The following is a 21,134-nucleotide window of genomic DNA, read 5'->3' on the forward strand; positions in this document are numbered from 1 at the left end:
ACTGCCCCTGCCTCCTCCTCACAGCGTTGGTCGCCATCCATCCCCTCTCCTCCCGTACCATAACAGATGGTGGGAACAACATTGCAACCACCGGGTACCACAACAATAGACCGCAGCATCCAGCCCGGACAACACTGGCCTCGCATCATCATGCTTCCAGTGCAGGACAACGAGAGGCTGTGAGTGCCGTCGTGATTTATTTCACGCGGTACCATCACCACCACCACGGCCACGGAGGAACCTTCTTGCGACTGTTTGGGCTCTCCATCGAGCGGGGAAGATGGCCGCTATGAAAATATTAACCAGCACCGGGCTCTTCTTGGCTTTCTGTGCGCTGGGGCTGCTCGCCATGGCGATTTGCACCGATTATTGGTACGAGACCGACGCCAGGAGACACCGAGAGAGGTGTAAAAACTATGCCAACAAGAGAAACGACCCGGGTTACATCTACATTTCAAACCACAACCTCCCCCTCCAGATGCCCCCAAAGAGCCTGGAGAGGAAAGGTAGCGGCCCAGATGCTGCTCCGCTCATCAGGGGGAAGCGGCACTTTGTGGCCGCAGCCTCTGCCATGGAGTCTCATTGCAGTCGGCAGTTTAACTCCACCATCTCCGGGCTGTGGAGGAAGTGTCACCGGGAGGGATTCGACCTGGAGACCGAGGACCTTATTTACAAAGGTAAACAGGAGCAGTGCGATGTGCTCGGCTTTCCTTGTGTGCAGCAGGCCGTGAGAGCTCAGCGATGAGCTCACACCTAGTCTGACAAAAACACAGGAGCACCCAGAGGCCTCTCACATTAAGCAGTCTGCGCCTTTACATGTTTAAAAACTCGACACTGTGTCTGTTTTTACACGCTAGTATTTTACATGTATGTGGAGATGTGCGCTGTCCATGGTTCTGACTGAGTGGTCCTCATCCCCTGGTTAAGCCCCTCTTTCTGAGACAATCTGTCTGACTGTCCTTCAGGGGCTCAACAGCATCTTATGCTGGCATAACAAATGTGATTCCATAGGATGAATCTTTGACATATTTAGTTTGAAGATGGGGTGACAGCAGAGACAACACAAAGCATAGCTCTGCTACTGAAGGCCTCCATACCTGATCCAGGCTGAGGTCCTACACAACAACAGGGAAATCTCACTGTGGGTGTTAATGTGATCGGAAGAAGATGAGCATAAACAATTATAGCGATATGCTGTCAGACAAATATGTTTATACACAGAGACATAATAGAAGATAAGAAGAGGCTTTAAGACTTTGGAATTTACTGTAACTTGTGTATCCGTCCCTCAGAGTTTTACTTGATGACATAAACACATTGCTTAAATCCAAATTAAGACTGGAACTGATTGTGTTTACATGTGCAGTCTAATCCAGGTTATGATCAGGGGTTTTATAGGATCCTGGTTATGATGTCAGAAAGCTGTGTGCGCTATCTGAGTCAGGCTTTTGATTATTCTGTGCTGGTAAAGAATATAGAATTATTCACAGATGTGAAAACACCTTCAAGGTGTATTGGTCATAACTGAATCATCTCGTGTTGGTGCATGGGTCAGTCCTGCAGTCTTTTGAGGGTGGTGGATATTAAGTATTTATCTGGACTGTATCCATTCTGCATGCTTGCACAGTGAGTGTATTTACATGTATATTAGTTTTGTGCCTTAATCTGGGTTTGATCATAGTCAGGATATGGTTTTACATGAGACACACGTGACCTTGTCATCCATATATCTATTGATATGATCATAACAGAAACATCTTTAGATGTTCACATGTGGACGTTTGTGTCTGTTTTTCTCGAAACACATGTTCAAGTCTAAACATGTGATACGTCCAAAAATACAGGATACCAGTGTGCATGTTAACATAATCAGTGTTTCCAAAGGTAGGCCTACTTTTATGTAGCCATGTAACACTTGTGAATATAATGTCTGGTGGTGTACATGATGTCATGTCCACACCTTGTACTCCATGTCTTAAACTACCCCAGAATCATAAACACCACATTTATCTGCTATAAATGAAGGATCATTTAGCTCCAAGCTGCCAGATTTGGAGGTCTTGGTTAGAATTCAGTTAAATTTAAATTAAAATGTAATTTGTTTGTTGTTAGTTGTTTGTTAGTTCTCACATCTTCAGTGTTAAATAATCAAAATAAAGTAAGCGCCTTGTTATTCTCTTTGCAATTAAGCAATATTATACCCTGTCCACAAGCAAACAAAATACACAGTATTGTTGTTATAATGCACTGAAGATGAAATTGCACAACAAACCCTACATAGACCTGTAAAGTTTACTCTGACCTGTGTCTAGTCAAATAACTTAAATCTGACTCTTGAGTCACTAGTGAAATTAGCAGTTAGACTTTTTAAAGTAGTAATCATTAAACTAAGTCTGTGAAACAGTAAGTGTCACATGATAGATTTTATAAAACTCTGCTCAGAATCTGGCAGGATGAGAGAAAAAGCTGCAGTCTTTGGACTGTTATTTAAGCGTGTATGCGTAAATACTTAACATTGCACTGATTTGAACATTTAAAGGTCGTATACTGCCCCAGACATTTTAACTGATTAGACCTCTGCTAAGATTAAATGCGGTTGCTTAACTGAGCAGGAACAACAAAGCTAACATGAGAGTCATGAAGATGTCACTCAAACGCAGCCTGTGGATTCACACATGTCCTGAGAAGAGCAACAAAAATGCAAATAATCTACACAGATGTGTGTGTGTGGGTGTGTGTGTGTGGGACATTCAAAGGACTTGCTGCTGTAGATGCAGTTTTGCATCATTTATTGTCTTTGTAATGTGACGGCCTGTTGGGAGAACATGGGCCAAAAAGCACCCTGATGTGAAAACAACTCCATTTGTAGTCTTGGATGTCATTAAAAAGAACATTCATTCATATCAAAGTCTGAAGATCACAAACACCAAGAGCAGATATTTGAGAAATGACAGCAGCTGTGAGAATTGTACTATCTAATGACATAAAAACATTTCACATGTCTCCAGTGACATGTGCTGACTGTTGTCTAGCTTAGAAATCACACAGTCCTTCCCTAAAATCATTCGATCAATCCATAATAAGTTAACTCTGGACTCCAAATACAAAAAAATATAAAGCGATTCACTTTGAGTCAAAACAGTTCAATTGGTGGAATAATCCATATTGCATACTGTTTCCTAATCCTCTCTTAATAGCAATGATGGAGTGGCTGTGAAAACAAGGTTAATAAGGGCAGCTCAGAAATTTAAAAATCCGTGTGGATGGGAAATAAATAAAGCTTCTCTGCCGTGTGTTTATCTCATGATCCCAGAAGTGTGGCAAAGGTTCAAAATGCATTTAGTACTCGATTTTCTTTTTCGTGACCCCTCTTACTGCTTGATTTAAAGGGTTTTTGTGCTCTTGTTTTAACTGCCTCCATCACCTTGTTTGTGTTGTTTTTTTCAAACAGGAATAATTCAAAGATGTACCCCAGTCAAGTATCACTATTCCTCGTCCATCCTACCACGAAATTTACCCATCAACATCACAAAGACTATACGCCAGGATGAGTGGCATGCACTCCGTAAGTCTAAAAAAGTGTTTTTGTTTTTTTTGCTTGTTTAATGAGCTTTTATAAATTGTATTCTGAAGTCATTCTTTCAATGTGACACTGGTGTGCCTCAGGGTAGGACTTTGGGTCCCGTCTTATTTTCACTGTGCTTGTCTCTGCTCACATCTTTTCCAAATAACTGTTGGAATAAGAACCGGTTGCAACAATTAACCAGCAGTCTGTTATTTATATCAAAGCAGAGTTACAGTAGGAATAAATCAGTCTTATTGTGGAAATGCGTGCCGGTTTTGGGCTAACAACAGCCGCAGACTGTTAAAAACATAATCTCTTAGCGTTGTCACATCACAGAATACACCACCAGGAACGTTGCATTTACTGACATTGTGATGATAATGCTGTTTGAAAGCTATATTTACCACTTTTAAGTCACTCGCTGCAGAATTTAGCTCTGACATGTGTGCGCCCTTCTCTATGATCTGAAGTTATGAGGTCACCATGTCAAAGAAGTGCTGTTAATAAGAAACCGTTTATAGTTCAGACCCTCCTGTGTCTCCTTAAAACTCTTGGATCGGCCCTTCACTGTTACTTGATGTCTGTTTTCAGAGAGATAGTCAGAGAGTTGCTTGACCTTGGATTGCATCAGTAGGGATGTTCAGTGTGATGTATGAATGCTTTTATCTTATTGCCTTTAGGTGTGTCGGTTTATATTCTGTACAAGTGTTCTAGTGTATTGACAACAATACAGTGTTCAGTGCAGATGTGTTTGTCACACTGACATCACAGCGTTCGTTTAATTATTATTGTCATTATATGTGTGTAAACCCTATAGCACATACTGTAGATATCCTTTCTATGAGGGAGTGGTATCATTGTGTAATCCATTGTATTATGCTTTATTAAGGCTTAATTTAATCAAGTTAATTTAATTTCTTGCATTATTATCAATAAATAACCAGCACGACTGTGTAATTTAAATAATTAGAGCCCTTCCTCTTGGTTTAGTAAGTGCACTGGTGGTTGGCTGAACATGAAAAGATATGTGTCTAGAGCTCAGTTCAACATACATGACAAACATGTTTTAGAATGATAGATAAATTGTGAAATAGAGCTTTTCCTCCTGTTTTGATGCATGATGTTTCTACCTGACTGCAGATCTAAGAAGAATGACGGCTGGTTTTGTGGGCATGGCTGTGTCCATCATTCTTTTTGGCTGGATCATTGGAGTGCTGGGATGCTGCCAGCAGCATGACCTCATGCAATATGTAGCTGGGCTACTCTTTCTCATGGGAGGTACTGTGAAAGCACATATGCCCAAATCCACACATGAACACGCAGACAAAATCCAATGTTATTCAATTTCTGTGTTAAGTTGCTGATAACTGAGAGCACATTTGGGTTAACATGAGCTGGCAGATCAATGTCCTGCAGTAACATGATTCTCACAGATTACGTATAGGAGCCATCGTTAAACAAAGCTGCTCTTTTCTTCTCACGCAGGAACATGCTGCATCATCTCCTTGTGCACATGTGTGGCAGGAATCAACTTTGAGTTGTCCCGCTACCCCCGCTACATGTACGGCCTCCCTGAAGACATTAGCCATGGCTATGGCTGGTCCATGTTTTGTGCCTGGGGAGGCCTCGGTCTCACATTGCTGGCTGGCTTCCTCTGTACCTTGGCCCCCTCCCTGAGCACTCCTGCTCGCACAACGACCCACAAGCCGAGGCAGGAGAATGGAACCGTGTGACAGAGGCGTTGTGATGCGACTGACCCACCGAACGCACAAACCGCACCCTTCCAATCTTGATGTTTTAACTCTGAAACTGTTTCTGTCTGATCACCACTTCACAACACTCTCGACATCGCCATCCCTCTCTTCAGTGTTCAGTGTGCCTGAGTTGTGACAGAGTAACAACAAACTTCATACAGTCTTGAACATCTTTTAAGGGATTTACAGGAAGAGAGAAACACCTACAGTAACACATGACTGGGGCATGGCTCTCATAGCACAAAAACAAACTTTTCTTTCTTTTTGACCTGCTGACTTTGTGGTGATTTAAAGGTGACTGTTTTCTCTGAAGAGAAATTATCTTAAAATGGTGCTCTCTCAAATACATAAAGCCACACACACACACACATTCACACACACCAGCTTTTCACACAACACATATTGAATTACTGCAGATGAGAGAAATCCTCCACACACTCAAGCACACAGAAACATCAGGCCAGAGCATCCTGTCAGCATTCCTCTTTCAGTCGAGTGATGTGTGCTGTGTTATTGTTCATAATGAAAAAAAAAAAAAAAACCTCTGGCGCTGACTGCCCACTGCTTATCTTCAGTGTAGCACACTAACTGATATCAAACATAAGCCCCGGGGAAGACGTCTGCTCTAGCAGTGTGGTCAGCACGATAAAATACACAGAAGTAAATTTGCCTTGAAAAGCAAACTATTCTATATGTACAAATGCATCTCTGTGTAGATCCAGATCATTGTTTGTGTGAAGTAGCTTTTGAATAAGAATGTTTGTTTTCTGTTTGTCCAGAGGTTAAAGATGGCGTGGAGACAGGGTGAGGGGTGCAGCAACATCAGGTTGATTTAATGAACAAAGAATTAGAGTAAGAAAGCATAAAAACAGAGCGGCTGCCTCAGCTCTGCTGTTACTGCTTTGACAGACCCAGTTCTTTACATAAAGCTGAATCATAACCTGACAAGAGCACAACATGAAATCAAACCATGGAGGAGGTATTGTATTGTTCCAACAGTACTGGTCAGCCTTTTTATTTATGTGTAATACCCTGCAAGATAAGCAGTTTTAGAAGAAACAAATAAAACTTCCGATCCTCCCTTAAACACAAAAGCACAAGCTGCATTCAAAGTCCTTATCTGCACCAAGTGGCGAGGGGTGACTGATATGTTTGTGGCCTAAGGGGAAGAAGATTGTTATATACACATGCAACTCTTGAGGTATTATATAACAAAAAAACGTGTGAATAGTATTTGTGGTGTTTCTGTTTAAGCTAATTAAAAATTACAAGTCAGCACTGACTGATGAAATGGACATTTCCGTCAGTTTCAAGGGCTTATCACCCGAGTCATCAAATGCATTGCCGTAACACCATGAGTGGGCACTTCTTCTAACAGCATTGTGAAGAGGACGTGTTTAAACTGTAAAAGAAAAAAAACTCTTGAAAACATGTATCCTCTTAAGGGTGTCCATTTTCTCAGCCAGTGCTCATACATAGGCCACTGACTTTTCAATCACACCTTGGCAGACATTGGCCCAAAATGTGGACTGTGGAAACAGGAAGAATCAAAATAAGACTATTGTCAAATGTCCCGCTGTGTTAATGATTTAGATGTTCAATAGCTTTTCTAAATATGAACGTGACATCCTAGAAAACAAACTCAGATAATTAGGAAGTAGTAATCGATCCCAGAGTCACACTTTGAAATAGTTTATGTCAGTAGAATACACATTCATTGTGTACTAGTCTACAAAGTGGTATGTAGAACTTTAAGGAATATTTTCTTACTTTTGTGGTTTAGAAAAAAATACCTCCAAATTTGGTGCTGGGAACATAAAAAAGCACAAATAGTAATTTGACAGCAACAGCTTGTATTAAAAACTCATTTTGTGTTTTAATTCACACATGGAGAATTATTCAATGATCAACATTCATACTGAATGGCCTGAAGTGTCTAATGGCCATAAGATGAAATGAGCCCTTGGAAAAGTTTGGCACACACCTTAATTTCTTAGTAAAAAAATAATCAGTAATCAATATGTGTATTAGTGCATGGAGTGGATGATGGAACAGATTTTGAGTCTCTAAAAGAAAAAAAACATTATTTATCCCACATTGTGTTTTTATTTTTATGTTTGTCCCCTGGTCACTGATTTGTTTTCAGTTTATGAAACGATACAAGAATATAACAGCCATGTGTGGTGACGTTTTTATAACCCTTGATTGCCTGAGATGGCTCAGTTACTTTTCTTAGAAAAAAAACAAAAATAAAAAAAAAAACAGTGTTATAGTGCGTTAATGACACTGTCTGGTTCTTTCACTATCACCATTAACAAGGAAATTAACTGAGGCATGATTGAAAAAAATGTATCTTCGGTGTTGCGTTTGAATCTTTGCACTTTGCTGCGTCTCATCAAAGTCAGTGAACCTGAAGCAGGTGGCGTGTATACAGTATGTGTTTGCAAAGTCACAAACGGGAGCAAAAGATGATCAGAGCATGTAACAAGCACCCCGTCGTTCGGGTTTCTACCATGTTTATGTGTTCAGGGTCAGACGGTATGGGCTCTTATTGTGAAAACATTTATGCCAGAAACTGGGACATGTGATAAACATGGAAATATTTATATCTTTGTTCTGGCAGTTGACAGAATCTGTTTGGTGTTTTATAAGTTCACACTCAAACTGATACACAGCAATACATGTATTACCGTGTATCATTAAACTGTAATGTATAAGTACTTGGTGCAAGTATAATGTGTTGAAGCACACTTGCACACAACTCTTTCATTTTTTTTTGTTTTTAGTTTTGTGTATTATAGGTGGGAAAATCTTTACTTTTCCTGTACTGATATGCCGCTACTGCACATGTGCAGTGGAGAAGTATTACAATTTGAAAGCACATATTTACACTCCCCCCTATATCTCAAATGTCAAGAACACTAACACGAACAAGTGTCTGTACTTTGAAGGTTTGTCATTGACTCAATACAGAAGAACAGTAGCACACAGTAGCAAAATCTACAAATCATTAAGAACAATGAACCTTAGAGAACAAATGAGTGCAACACAGTGTAACGTTGTATTCAAAATTGTTGTAAAAATCCCTCTGAAAGTGACGACTTCCTGTGTTTCAAGAGGAACTTATGAGATGTACTCTGTGCGATAAGAGTCGCCCTGTGAAAAACGCCACCGTTTAGAGTGGCGCTCCTTTCAGTAGCACAGCTATCATTTTCTACAAAGTCATTTATACTGGTTCCATCCACTGCAGATGTTACGTGAGGATAAAAAAGACATTACAGTTCTTGCATGAACTCATTACAGTTAGTTTCTTTTAATGTATGAAAAACTTGTGTCCATTTTTAATTAATTTATTTTACTGAAATAAAACATGTAATTATTATTATTATGTTGTGACTCTGAGTCTTTGCCTGAGTTCTGCAGCTTTGCACTGTGACTCATTCTACTTTTTTTTTTTATCTTGAAAAATTTTAGTGTGTGACTGAATCGGCTGACAAGGCAGCAGAATGTTTTGTACCGTTGAATCTGTGGGGACGTGGTTGTATGGTTGAACCTGAAAACAGATCTCCAGTCCGGCTCAGACATGAGTGTACAGGCGACGTAAGACACCATCACAGCATGTCAGTGTGGCAGCACCTTCCTCCAAGCAGGCAGAGAGGCGAGGCCTGGCCATGTGTCACTGAGGACATGGTGCCATCTAGAGGGAGGACTCTAGATGTCTGTTTGGTTTTTTTCCTACTCAATATTAACTCTAAGACAATATACGATGCAAAACATAATACAATCATTAATCAAATTTTTAAACAGTTTATTTTAAACAAGTGTATTCAAGTATTACTGTATAATACTTGAATGAAAATCATTCATTCGGACTATGGCTGGAACTTTGGTGTCTGATATACAAAACTAAAAAGTACAGTAAACACATAGCAGTAAACCTAATGACTGCATAGAAAATGGATGATCTACCAATTATTAATAATTATTTCTACACAAAAGAATATTTTGGTATAAGGAAGTGATAACTGATAAGTGCGTGGCCTGAGGAAGAAGCAGATCTACATACCTTTTTAATGATTATGCACAAAGTCAGTGACTTTTGTGGTATTTCAGGGAAATTCTTATACACGTATTCACCTGGTTTGGCTCAATAGTGTCTGTTTGGATTTTCAGTTTTTGTATCACTAAGATGATCAGAAAATGTATACCATTTAGTAGAAAACTGCTGCATGCTTATGTCCATTGCAAAACTGAGGTAAACGTGTTCAGAACTGCAGCCTTATGTTGAATCACTGACCGCATACAGTTTAGTGTGATTAAGTAAATGTTCACACTGCTGCTCTGAGAAGCTACTTCTTGCCACGGTAATGGGCACCAACCACCATGTAACTGTCAGGTGAGATGTTCAAACTGTGTGGCTTTGCTCTGTCCCGACAGATCCTGACCGCAGATTTGCTCACCAGCCCTCCTACTCCTCCTCCTCTGCAGGGGTCATGTTTTTGCAGGTAACTTATAAAGGTCTCCCATCCTCCGCCCACACGCACCATCACATGACGCTCATTCAGCATCTGCAGAGGTGACAGCAGACAGCAGGGAGGGAATGGTGGGAAATAAAGTGAACATATATTTTCTGGCTGATATATTGCACGGATCTTCATGGATTCTCAATTATATAAAAAGCTGACACACACACACACACACATTGCTTTAATATTTACAAGCATGTGTAGCTGTGGCTATGAAAGGCAAATGATCTCTTGGATAGCTTTGTCAAAATCTCATTAAACCAAATGAAACAGCACCTCACGGCGCCAGCTGAGCACACACGCAGCACAAATCCACATATAATGCACACACATGCAGTGACGCACAAAGACACACCCACACAGACCTGCAACACAAACCGCCTAACAAGCACTGTTTTAAACATAATGATGACTGCATATCCAGTCTCTGTGGTAACACTAATTTCAGCTGTATCTGAATCAACACATCATTTACAGACAGCCATCTTTACAGCTCAAAACCAACTGCTGCCATGGCAACTGCTGCCAAGATATAAAGCCTGGTAAAGGAAAAAAAAAGATAGGGGAAATTGAGATGAGTTGAGTGCAGACCTTCAACTCCCAGCAGAGATTAACATTCCCAGGAGGCCTTGCAAAGCCATCCGTTGTTCTGTCAGCACCGGCCCAGCCCCCACCTCCCCCCTCCTCCTCCCGCCTTATCGCCAATAAACCCTTCATTATGAAGCCATTAAGAATGTGATAATACAAGCAGATCTGCTCGTCTTATGTGGGGAGGTGTGTGTCACGTGTATAAGATAAAAAAAAATCAATGGTACAAGCACAGACACGTTCATAAGCAGGAGACACACACAGGCAGCAATAGAGGAAACTCCAGACGTGGCCCGTCTCAGCTGTCATCCTGCAGATGAAAATGTTGAGGTTGACAGGGGTCAAGTCTAACATCCTGAATAAACCACTTTCCTGTCAGGCGTGGAGGAAATATCAATCTGACTGGTCTTCATTCTCAAAAATTCAGGCCTCCACAGATGAATTTCAAATTCTTTTGTTTGTATTCACACAGTGTGTCTTTTTTAGCCGGTTCACCCCATGTTCTGTAATATTTAAATGCATTTGTTCAACATGTAATTAAGCTGTAAATGTCTAGTTTGTTTTTTTTTAACATTAAATTAACATAAATCAACACCTTCTTGTAATGTTTGTTTCTGCTGATACAGTGTACTGTACATTACAAACAACCACACCTTTAAAGCAGTTGCCTGACCATGTAAAGAAAGCACAAAGTTAGCTTCTTTCTTTGGTGGAGAATTCTACACAAGTCTACTTTGTCAAGCAGACTCCTGTATTTCTGTCTCTAATACGCTCCCCCACTCCCTACATCCATGTCTTTGTACAGAGTGTGCTACGTCTGCAGCCCATAAACTACCGCCTGGGTTCCCTTGTGGCCTCCCTGGCAGCTTCATTGATTCCCTCTTTCCTCTCCTGCTGAAACATGCATGAGAGTACTCTAAGAAAGAGAGGTCATCTGAGCCCTTGCCAGTAGGGGGCAGGCTTTAGCCATATCCACTGCTTTTGATGCAATACCTAAATTTTACAGTAGAGACAAACTAATATATTGGACACATATTATTTTTTTACTTTTTCTCCTTCCACAATTTAGTTTCTTCACACTTGAGACATACTGAACTCAGTGAGATTTTCCATTAAATAAAAGGGCGTATAAGACTAGCAAGCTGTCCTCATGGCTCCGGGCCAGTGGTTAGCTAATGCACCCTCATCAATAACGTTGATATGATTTGATACACAGCACATAACAGACCTGCTCAACTCTTATCATTAGCATCACAGGAAAAAAAGCTTCTTCTGACTCAAGGACAGTCAAAGGAGAATAATGAAGGGATTTTTTTCTTGAAATCTGGTGCTGAAGGCAGGAAAAACATTCTTGGTTTTGTCAATTTTTCTCAAATATATCCAGTCTGTTGTGTGTGTGTATGTGTGTCTATCTTTTAGATAGCCACAGACCTGATGGAGTATGATTTGTGAAGTGTTTTAATGTCTTTTCATTCTGCATACAGTCAGGCAGGACATGCTACTACAAAGCTGGAGGAGAGCCTAATTGGGCGCAGAGAAGAAAGAAAAGCCTTCCTCTTTTTTAACACCAAAGAATGGTGGAGCACTCCATGGCCACCGTGATTGAATGGTCTCCAGAGGGAATAGAAAAGGAAGGAGGGGTGGGGGGGTAGAAAGTTTACATGTGAGGAGGGGCGGTCATGCTTAGTCGCCCATTAACAAGCTGTCTGATTAAACCCCCTTGCTAATGACTTTGTCGCTGTAATCAATAGTATCTGCTCTTTAAAAAAAAGGTCTATACACAATGAATGGAACATTCTCCAAGGAGCAGCATGGGGGGGTTAACGTGGTACATGGTAAATGAGGTTTATAGTGTGTTTCCCTGCACACGTGTAGGGAATGGTGAGCTTCAAGGTAATGGATTGGGTATCGCAATATTCAAAGGGCTGAGGTGTGTTTGCTTGTCAGGAGAAAAGAGAAGGGGGCAGACTACAAACTAGCAGTTATTTCTGAAACCTGACCGATCCACACAGAGTTTTAGAGAAAACCTGAATCTGCAATGTTGCATAGCACTAGCTAAAACATATACTTCTGATACTAACATAAAAATTTAATGTTTTTTTATTGTCCTCATTGAATTTTTTTGGTTTATATTCCTTTCTATCCATAACATGCTCAGGTTATCACATCTTTATTGCGTCGAGTCTCTTTGATGTAGTGTTCAAACACATATTCCTGTCTCCCTGACAGGTCTGCTGAACAGAAACAGGTGTTCCATGACTGCAAGGGGAGCATTATTTTCTAAATGGGTAGTAAAAATATGTCGTCTGTCAACCAGTCAAAACGTAGCTGCGCCAACGGCACTGATTACCAGTTTAGTGAGTGCTGGCTCAATGGGGTTTTAATAGGTTTCAAAAAATGATGAACATAAATGACCAACAGTGTTAATACTTTGTGCATATTTTTGAATAACTTCCCACAATGTACAGTCCATCAACACTATACACACTAAGCTATACACATATATGGATGGATGTGTAGTGAAACCCTTCCACACTCCTCCCCACATAGATGTGCTCTGACTCCCCAGTGAGCTGCCATTTAAACCACACACCAGGGTCATAATCTTTGCAGAATCCTCCTGAAAGAGACGTGTTTGTTTTTCCCCCCAGGTTTGAACTCTCCACTGAAGGTCTATGTACTGAATACAATCATTGTCAGCCCAGTCTTATCCCGACCACTGGTTGCCAAGCAACCCTGCCTCTCCTTCCTTGCGCCTTCATACAGACGCATACGGGTGGATCATGACTCAGGGAGGCTGAAAGGCACCAACGTCTCCATCCTGACTGATTGCAAATCTGTCACTCTGACACACTGCACTTGTTGCTGACTCAACTGTTGATTAATAACCTGAGGGCCTTCGCACCTCACATGTCATTATGTTTGGGAGCATCTATGACGCATATTCATTGGCCAAACATTAAGTCTAAATTTATGTGTGTTATTGTGCCATACATCCTTTTCATCATTTATTTACCACTTTAAATGTAGAATTTGTTGAAAACAGATAATAAAACGTAACTAAATGTATTTTAAAAATGTTAAGTAAAAACATTACCTATTAAAAAAATCACATGCTAATGATTTTATTTAGAAGAGTCTAGATGCCAGTGCTAGCATTTGCACACTCACCCGTATATACAGAACTTTATCCCCAACACGGTAGCACCCTTTAGGTTGTTTCTCAACAAGGAACCTGGTGGGACAGCTGCAGGGAGGATTTTCAATGATGTTTCTCACCTGGAACAGACAGTGAAGACAAATCAACTAAAAAAAAAAATTTCAACAGCTTTAACAATTCAAAACCCTATGTGGAAATAAAATACACACAATATCATCCAAAATGTTGCTGGTTCCTGTACTCCTCCGGCTTTTGGATTTGTTGGATGAACGAGGTGTGATGACTGCAGGTGGGGAGGCGATGGGAGATGTGCCTATGGCAGTGTGACCGTTTATTGCAAGGGAGCAGACTTCAGCAGTGGATGCCAGGGTTTGGCCTTGTGAAGGACCTGACGGTGGAGTAGATGCGTTGGTGGTGCGGGATGATGAGAACAAAGGTGTTTGTGTTGAGGCTGTGGTTGTACAAGGGTTAGAGGCTGACAGGGAGGACTGAGGAGGGGATAAACATGCAGGTACTGGGTTTGTTGTGGCTGATGGAAGATCAGAGGCGAAGGAGGCAGCGAGGGGTTCAGACAGACAGGTTGTGCTTGGAGTGAGGGGAGCAGGTGGAGGAGAGGGGGAGAGGACTGGGGGGAGGGATGATGGTGAATACAATGATGAGGGAGGAAAAAAAAAGAGAGGGGATGATGGAGATAGGCACCCCGCCTCTTCCCTCTCTATTTCTCTCTCCAACTTCACCAGCTCTGGTGGTTCCACTCCATACCTGAAAGCAAGATTTAACAAGAATATATTATGGATAAATCAACCTTATAATAATAATAATAATAATTTTCAATTTTCAACAGTCACTTAAGAGTGAACACATGTTTCAGTTACCTCAGTTTTTTTTCCATGGGTGGGTACAGGTCTACTTACCTGGCAGCAATCCGTCCAAGCTCCATCAGGCACAGGCACACCTCCCTGGGTTGTTTGTGGAGGACTTCACACAGCACATGCATGACAAACAAAGGAAGGGGCAGATATGAATTGAGACTCGTCTGAAAGGAAAGATGCTTCCGGAGATAAACTTCTGTCAAAAGAGAACCGGAGCACATTTCAGGAGTCACTCTGTCTCTATTGTGCATCTCTATCTTTTGAAGCTGAGCTGGAATTCCTGTGGGCTCTGAATGCATGCAGCTGAGGGCATGAGGGCTCCAAAGCCAGATCAACAATTCCAGCTCTCCTGCCTTCAGCTCCACACGGGCTCTGCACACTGAGAAAACCCTTACATTTATCCACTATATTTGTTAAATAAAGCACAATTATATTCATGTATAGGAATTTAATTGCTATCCACAGAATGAAAGAGAAGAAAAATAATATTATCTGTATCCTCCTGTCACTGAGACTGTGGACAGAGACCTGTCAAGTACAGTTAAGTGTACCTATCTCGTCACTCAATTAGTCAAGCAAAGTAGGTTAGTCTGGGGGGGTAGGTCATTGTTTGTGGGGATTAACCTGCACATTATCATTCTCACGCATCAGTCACCATGCATAGACATGCCCCAGTATCAGAACTGCATGGAGCAAAGTATGTTTAGTGATATAGACACATATAAAACGCAACAAGCTAACCAAAGTAGTCAAACAAAGGTTAGTGGCTAGTACCAGCTCATCTGATATTTGCTAGGTTCCCTCATCAGAACTGAATGTTTTATTTATTTAGAAATGCATTAGGATGTATTACTTTTTGACACAACATGTTCAGACACAAGCCACTAAGTCTGAGGTGGAAACAATAAATGACAAGGAAGAGATTTAGAAGAAAGAGAATGATTAAAAAAGGAATTACTGTTCTCATACAGGCAGAATGATTCAAATACATAAGTGCATAGAAACAGTTCTAAGTTGTTCCAGGACACTACTGTCATACTGTACATGTAGCAACACACACTTCGTTTTAGTGGTAAAAAGAAGGTCAGAGCCATTGTGTGACAGGCCACCTCCGGTCTAAACTCACCCAAATCCTCAGACTCAAAAAGGTAAGCCTCATCAACACCAATCTTTCGACACCAGTACAGGAAGTTGGCTGTGTTGTCTCGGGCAAAAAATGATCCAGAAGTTGCATTATCTCGCCAGTGAATCACTCTTCTCGTAAAAGGCTGTTTGTAACATAAAATCAGAGCAGGTGAGTTAAACATTCATGAATACACGCTAGTTTGTGTGCTTTAGGATACAGACATCAGGACATGTGCTTGTTTTTTGTGTTCATTGAGTTCAGTTTAAAATCTGCACAGCATGTCACCTACGCAACAAGATCATGTTTTAGTTTTTATAGCATGTTATTTCCTGGAATTTTAGGCCTCAGGTGCCTTCATGGACTATGTGTTTTATATTGCATGGTTTTAAAAGAAGAACTGTAGTGTGAAGCCATGTCTCGTGTTGTGTTGCCGTACCTTGCCATTGTTGGCATGAATCATTTTCTCCTGGAGCTGCTGTGCCAGCTGACAGAGGAGAGCACCATTATCTAACCTCTCCATCAGACTGTCTGCTGTCAAGTCCGCACCTGAAGAGGAATAAAAGCAACATGCTACAGTAAGTAAGTAAGTGTTTTCACATCACAAAAAGTCTAATTGTTGATCCACTAGAAAGAACTGGTCTCATCAGGATTCTCTAATAATGATACTAATTCAGAATAATCTAATACAAAGCAGCCCTTTATAGGATTACATGTCATCGACATCGTCGACAAATGCAACACACTTCCTGATTAATCGTTTTGTTTTACACAAAACCACAAATACCACGAACAGCCACAGGAAGGCCTCCTCTGAGAAAAGCTTTCAAGGCACAACAAATAATTAGCTTTAGTTGTAACAAACCACAACTGGAGCTAATATTATCACTTCTGTGTTTAGAGACAAATCACGCTCACTGAGCCACAAGCTGTTGACATATTTTCCCTTTTTCTCTGCTGTAACATCAAAATCCTCCTTTTTAAGTCACTTTCCAGACATCTGCCGACAGGTTGCGACACGTGCAGATGCACAAAATGTTGTGAAGTTGGAAGAAACTTCCCTTTACTTGTAGTCCCACAGAGGCTTTTCAAGGATTTGGGATAAGTAGGTTAATGTGTCTGTGTGTTGACAGCTGTGTTCTGCCACCTTCAAAAGTCCTAATGACAAACTCAATCTGTTGGGTGGAAGACAAATTATAATCTGTAGTTTTTTGCATTAAAAGAAAATTATCTCACTCATCAAGGTGTTGAGCCAGAAGGCCAGGTCTTCCTTCATGGGCAGCAGGCTGGCGTCATGGCGGTAAGGCAGCCACTGGTGATACTCCTGAGGATTGGCGAGGCCCGGCCCTGAGTGTCTGTACTTTGGTGAAAGAAGACAGTTCATCCCCAACCCGGTAAGGTGCCTCGGGCTCAGAAGAGCGTCAAGGCTGGTGTTCACTGCTTCCACTTCACTGTCCATCCTTTAGCTCCGGCTGGTGTTTGATTAACCCTGGTGGACCAAATCATTGATGACAGTTTCAATCGTGCTATCATCTTAAAGAAAATTTGTTGAAAGAAAATATCAGGCCTACTAAGCATATCAACACAAAGGAAAATATAACTCATATGAACCTGCGTGTAAGCAATTTCCAGGATGCATTCCTCCTGGTAGTCCTAGCAGTAAAAAACACATATCTTCCAGAGATAATCAGAAGTATCTTCCCTTGATGAAAAATCCACCTAAGTTCTGCAACACTAACTGATGAAACTCCCCATATTTACACAAACTGAGAGCAGACACTAAGAAAAGACTACTACAGTATGAAAATGAGGTTATACTGACAAATAAGTGAGCAAATTTCAAAATCTGTTGAACCACTGTTGAAAGACTAAATAACCAAAACATAATGGTTTTTCAGGGTAATCACTGGGCGTTCTTTTGGAGTGAATGTACAAAAACAACACATGTTGAGAACCTTTGCACTCCTTTCAACACCAACATCCATTATACCCACAACCAAACAATACACACAATCATTAATCAAAGGGATTAAACTGACTGACTGCAGGCAGCTTGTGTTTAATAAGATGTACAGCCGCAGCCAGTCTCCTGGTGGTGCTGCATGGCTCATTTGTCCTGTTCCCAGAGCAGTCTCCATCATAAAGCTCAGACCCATGCAGAGACATGCTCTGACTGCCAGTAATACTCGCTGCTGCTAATCAGCTGGAATTAAGACGACAGCATATGCACTGGGTCACTGGGTCTGCTGAGTAATGTACAGTACAGAGACAGAGGCTCCATTTGTGCCGGATGACTGAATTTAAAGTTTGATTATGAAATCCATTAAAACAACACAGGTTGATGGGTGGGAGCAGGGTTTTTTTAAGGTGTGGGCAGCAGATCAGCTCATTTGAAGCTGCAAAGAAAGGGAAATTACATTATATACAATATACATATATGTATTATATAGAGGTAGCAATTAAATCTTTTTTTGAGGTTTTTACATTCATGTTACAAAGTAAAATGGCAGGAATGTGAACACATTATCCTGCTGGATGATACTGCAAAGGCAAAAATCTTAAAAATTCATGCACTGTCGCCATCCTGCCTGCTGAGATCAGGCTGACTTTGACCCAGGACACTGTGTTGTGATTTAAGATTTAATTTTTTGCTGCATCTTCAAACTGGCTGGCATTTTACCAAAGGGCCGATGTTATTCTTAGTCTTTTCAGCCCATCTTTACCAGGAAGATGGCATGTTTCATTAGCAGAAATTTAACCATGTGTCATATCTGCCGTTTTATTGAACAAATGCTGTGTTTTTTTTCTTTGTCAAAACATGTTGGTCATTTGCATCAACAGCCCTGTAAGCAAGCAATTTGCTAACTACGTACATGTAACCTGTCATAAGTAATGGGGATCTCAAAGTCATCAGGATGTATCAATCTCATTGTGCAGATTCATTGTGCGGATTCAAACCACACAGATTAAGAAACATTTCACTCAAATCGGGCCTCGAACATGGCAAGAAAAATCTTATTTCTAAAACTTTATCTTGAGTTTATCTTTGTTTTATGACTGGCAGCAGAGGTGTATTAAATAGTTAAAGAATAGTTTGTTGTCACCTTGCTCTGAAAAACATGTACAGGAAGTCGGACAAAGTCTATGTTTGTCAGTGAATTCTGGCTTCTGGCTGAGTGTGATGAATGTGAGGATGTTACAGCTCTGAGTGGACAGAGTGAAATGTGGGTTTTGCAGATGTGAGACAGGGACAATAAGGTATATGTAGAGGGCACAGTGTGCCAAGGTGGTGGCTGGTTTACAGGTTGAGCAGCAGGGCATGAGAGCCTCTGTCTCTAATGAAACATCCAGGTGCAATATTCACACCTCTGCTACAGGATGGCTCTGCTGGGAAGGGAAGGCAAAGGTCAGCCAGTGGCCCAGCTCTCAGACACTGGCAGCCTTTATATTCCTGCAGACAAACACACACATTTCTGCACACAAACACACAGGTCCATGCATGTATCAGTGTTTCTATTCCACTTCATTTACTTTGCGCAACCTTTAATGCTTCTGAAGTAAGATTTGCTTCAGTGGCATTTCACAGCCTCTAATTGTGTTTTCCAATGAAAGCTGGGATCTTCACAGCCTAACCGGCTATTACAGGGAAACAGCTAAAATTACACACCTGCCTGCCTGAAAGATGTGTGTAAAATGATGGATCCGAGCTGTAGAAATGAACTGAATACCTGAACATGTGCAGCCTATATGTAAAATGACAGCGTGATTGATGATTTGGGTGCATGCTGCCTTCAGCACAGCTTCGGTGTCTCCAGAGAATGAAACCAAAGCTTGTGTCAGGTAAACAGCTAACTTCACAACTAGTTAACAAAATTTCCTCTCCTTACATGGCAGCACAGCTCTCATGTTTACTCTGCAAAAATTTGGAAGCAGAGAACTTGCAGAAAATAGTGCTGTTTCTGCAAGTGAATTTCAGTAAAATTGAACTTTGCTGTCAATGTAACCTGCAGGCTTGTCAACTATTTGAAAGAACTATTCATAATATGCAAGATAAATCACTGCAAGTGTCCAGAAGCACTCTGTGAGACTGTCTAAGGTGTCACTTTTTGGATTGAGCAGCTTAAAAGATGTAATGTTAAACTAGTGAATGAATAAAAGGCACTGACTTCATTGAACTGCACAGTGGAGGTGTAGGTTTCAACTATAGCTTCGTTCTCACCCTGTGGCTTCTAGACTAAATAAACCTCATATCAACACAGGATGGAAGGGTCCATCGCCTGCTGTCTGAACAGTGGCAAGGTACTGTACTCCAACTCCAGTGAAAACACAATAAAATACATTTTTTGGCACCAAGTTTAAACAAAAAATCCATTGATTGTTTTTGAGAAGAGTCAAATAAACTACAAGCATCTCAGAACAGAAGTTCTGACCCCATGACACAATGAACGTTGGACTTTTTTTTTATCTGCACTGATCAACTAAGCTTAAATGAGATTTACAAAACACAAATTTTACATTCACTGACAAAAGTACTTTAAAACACGTTTGTACAAAAAGAAATTAAAAAAGTGCAGAACAAATGAATATAACGTGTTTTTAAATGTCTTATTCCACATTTAAAAACTCCTGTTACCTCTGTCTAAAGCAATGCAGTTTATATCCAACAAAACCTGTGATCACTGACCCACATTAAAACACATATGATGCAATAAAAACGAAGTAAACTCAGGACAAAACACGTTATATAGCATATTAATTGTGAAAGACGTATTAGACATGCTTCACCAGCAACACAACCACTGTCAACATCAAGTTCAGCGGTTATTAAAATGTAAAATGTACTTACAAACTCTAAATGCAAGGTTCTTCTATAGATGTCCTTTCCTCATAAAACTTTCTTCGCAGCGCCGTGTTCTCCCCCCTCACACACATGCACACATCACTTACAACCAGATGTTCATCGCCCTGCAGCTTCGCCACATGTAAGTACACAACAGTGAAACAGGGGCCGTCACTTTTAAAACAAACTATGCTGTACACGCCTGCAAGTTTGTGGCGTCGACTCGCAACCTCAAAAAAAGAAAAAGAAAAAAAAAACGCCCCAGCGGTTCTTCACGGTTCTTCAACACACGTTTTGAGAACAATATATAGTTTTAGGGGAAAAAAAATCAATATGAAACACCAAAAAAGGTGAGTATGTGTGTAATCATTAGCTATACTCTGAACTTTTTATGTAAACTGCTGATTTCAACAACTGACAGGAAGCAAACTTTGTTTCCATAGCCACACATTGCGCCGCTGCAAATCAAAAAAATCAACTTGCAAAAGATTTACTATATAACAACTTTGATTACAAATTGTTTATTAATTATATTAAAGAAAGTTTTAGACATTTAGTTACAGGTCAATAAATGATCTGGATTGGAGAGACAGACTACCCACACTGCTAGATTAGTGTCAACCTATTGTTGTTAGATGATGAAAATGTTTGGTGTACGGAATAAATCAGGAGCGCGTCAGGTAATACATTGTATACACGCATTAAC

At 40.7% G+C, this 21,134-nt stretch overlaps 2 protein-coding genes across 2 annotated transcripts; one reads left to right on the top strand and one right to left on the bottom strand.

The window, feature by feature from the left end:
• The first annotated feature begins 40 nt into the window (after nt 1-40).
• Nucleotides 41-5,558, top strand: tmem276b (transmembrane protein 276b). The gene is made up of 4 exons (XM_028402163.1): nt 41-677; nt 3,452-3,565; nt 4,706-4,843; nt 5,051-5,558. The coding sequence occupies exons 1-4, from the start codon at nt 281-283 to the stop codon at nt 5,296-5,298; spliced, it is 897 nt and encodes a 298-aa protein (XP_028257964.1). The 5' UTR covers nt 41-280; the 3' UTR covers nt 5,299-5,558.
• A 3,158-nt stretch (nt 5,559-8,716) lies between these two features.
• Nucleotides 8,717-20,710, bottom strand: gas2b (growth arrest-specific 2b). The gene is made up of 8 exons (XM_028402076.1): nt 20,435-20,710; nt 16,825-17,077; nt 16,028-16,137; nt 15,592-15,733; nt 14,508-14,571; nt 13,803-14,355; nt 13,605-13,712; nt 8,717-9,887 (listed from the first exon to the last, which is right to left on the bottom strand). Exons 2-8 carry the CDS (start codon nt 17,045-17,047, stop codon nt 9,669-9,671), a joined length of 1,419 nt encoding a protein of 472 aa, XP_028257877.1. The 5' UTR covers nt 17,048-17,077; nt 20,435-20,710; the 3' UTR covers nt 8,717-9,668.
• Between the last annotated feature and the right edge of the window lie 424 nt (nt 20,711-21,134).

Source organism: Parambassis ranga, chromosome 3 (assembly GCF_900634625.1).
Source record: "Parambassis ranga chromosome 3, fParRan2.1, whole genome shotgun sequence".
NCBI lineage: Eukaryota > Metazoa > Chordata > Actinopteri > Ambassidae > Parambassis > Parambassis ranga.

Bases quoted from the DNA above. Each gene is read 5' to 3' on its own strand.
- tmem276b (XM_028402163.1), top strand. From the start codon at position 281: ATGGCCGCTATGAAAATATTAACCAGCACCGGGCTCTTCTTGGCTTTC. The intron at 678-3,451 runs GTAAACAGGAGC...TTTTTCAAACAG, and splicing joins CGAGGACCTTATTTACAAAG to GAATAATTCAAAGATGTACC. The intron at 3,566-4,705 runs GTAAGTCTAAAA...ACCTGACTGCAG, and splicing joins GGATGAGTGGCATGCACTCC to ATCTAAGAAGAATGACGGCT.
- gas2b (XM_028402076.1), bottom strand. From the start codon at position 17,047: ATGGACAGTGAAGTGGAAGCAGTGAACACCAGCCTTGACGCTCTTCTG. The intron at 15,734-16,027 runs GTACGGCAACAC...TGTTACAAACAG, and splicing joins TTCATGCCAACAATGGCAAG to CCTTTTACGAGAAGAGTGAT. The intron at 9,888-13,604 runs GTGAGTGTGCAA...TCACCTCTGCAG, and splicing joins ATAAAGTTCTGTATATACGG to ATGCTGAATGAGCGTCATGT.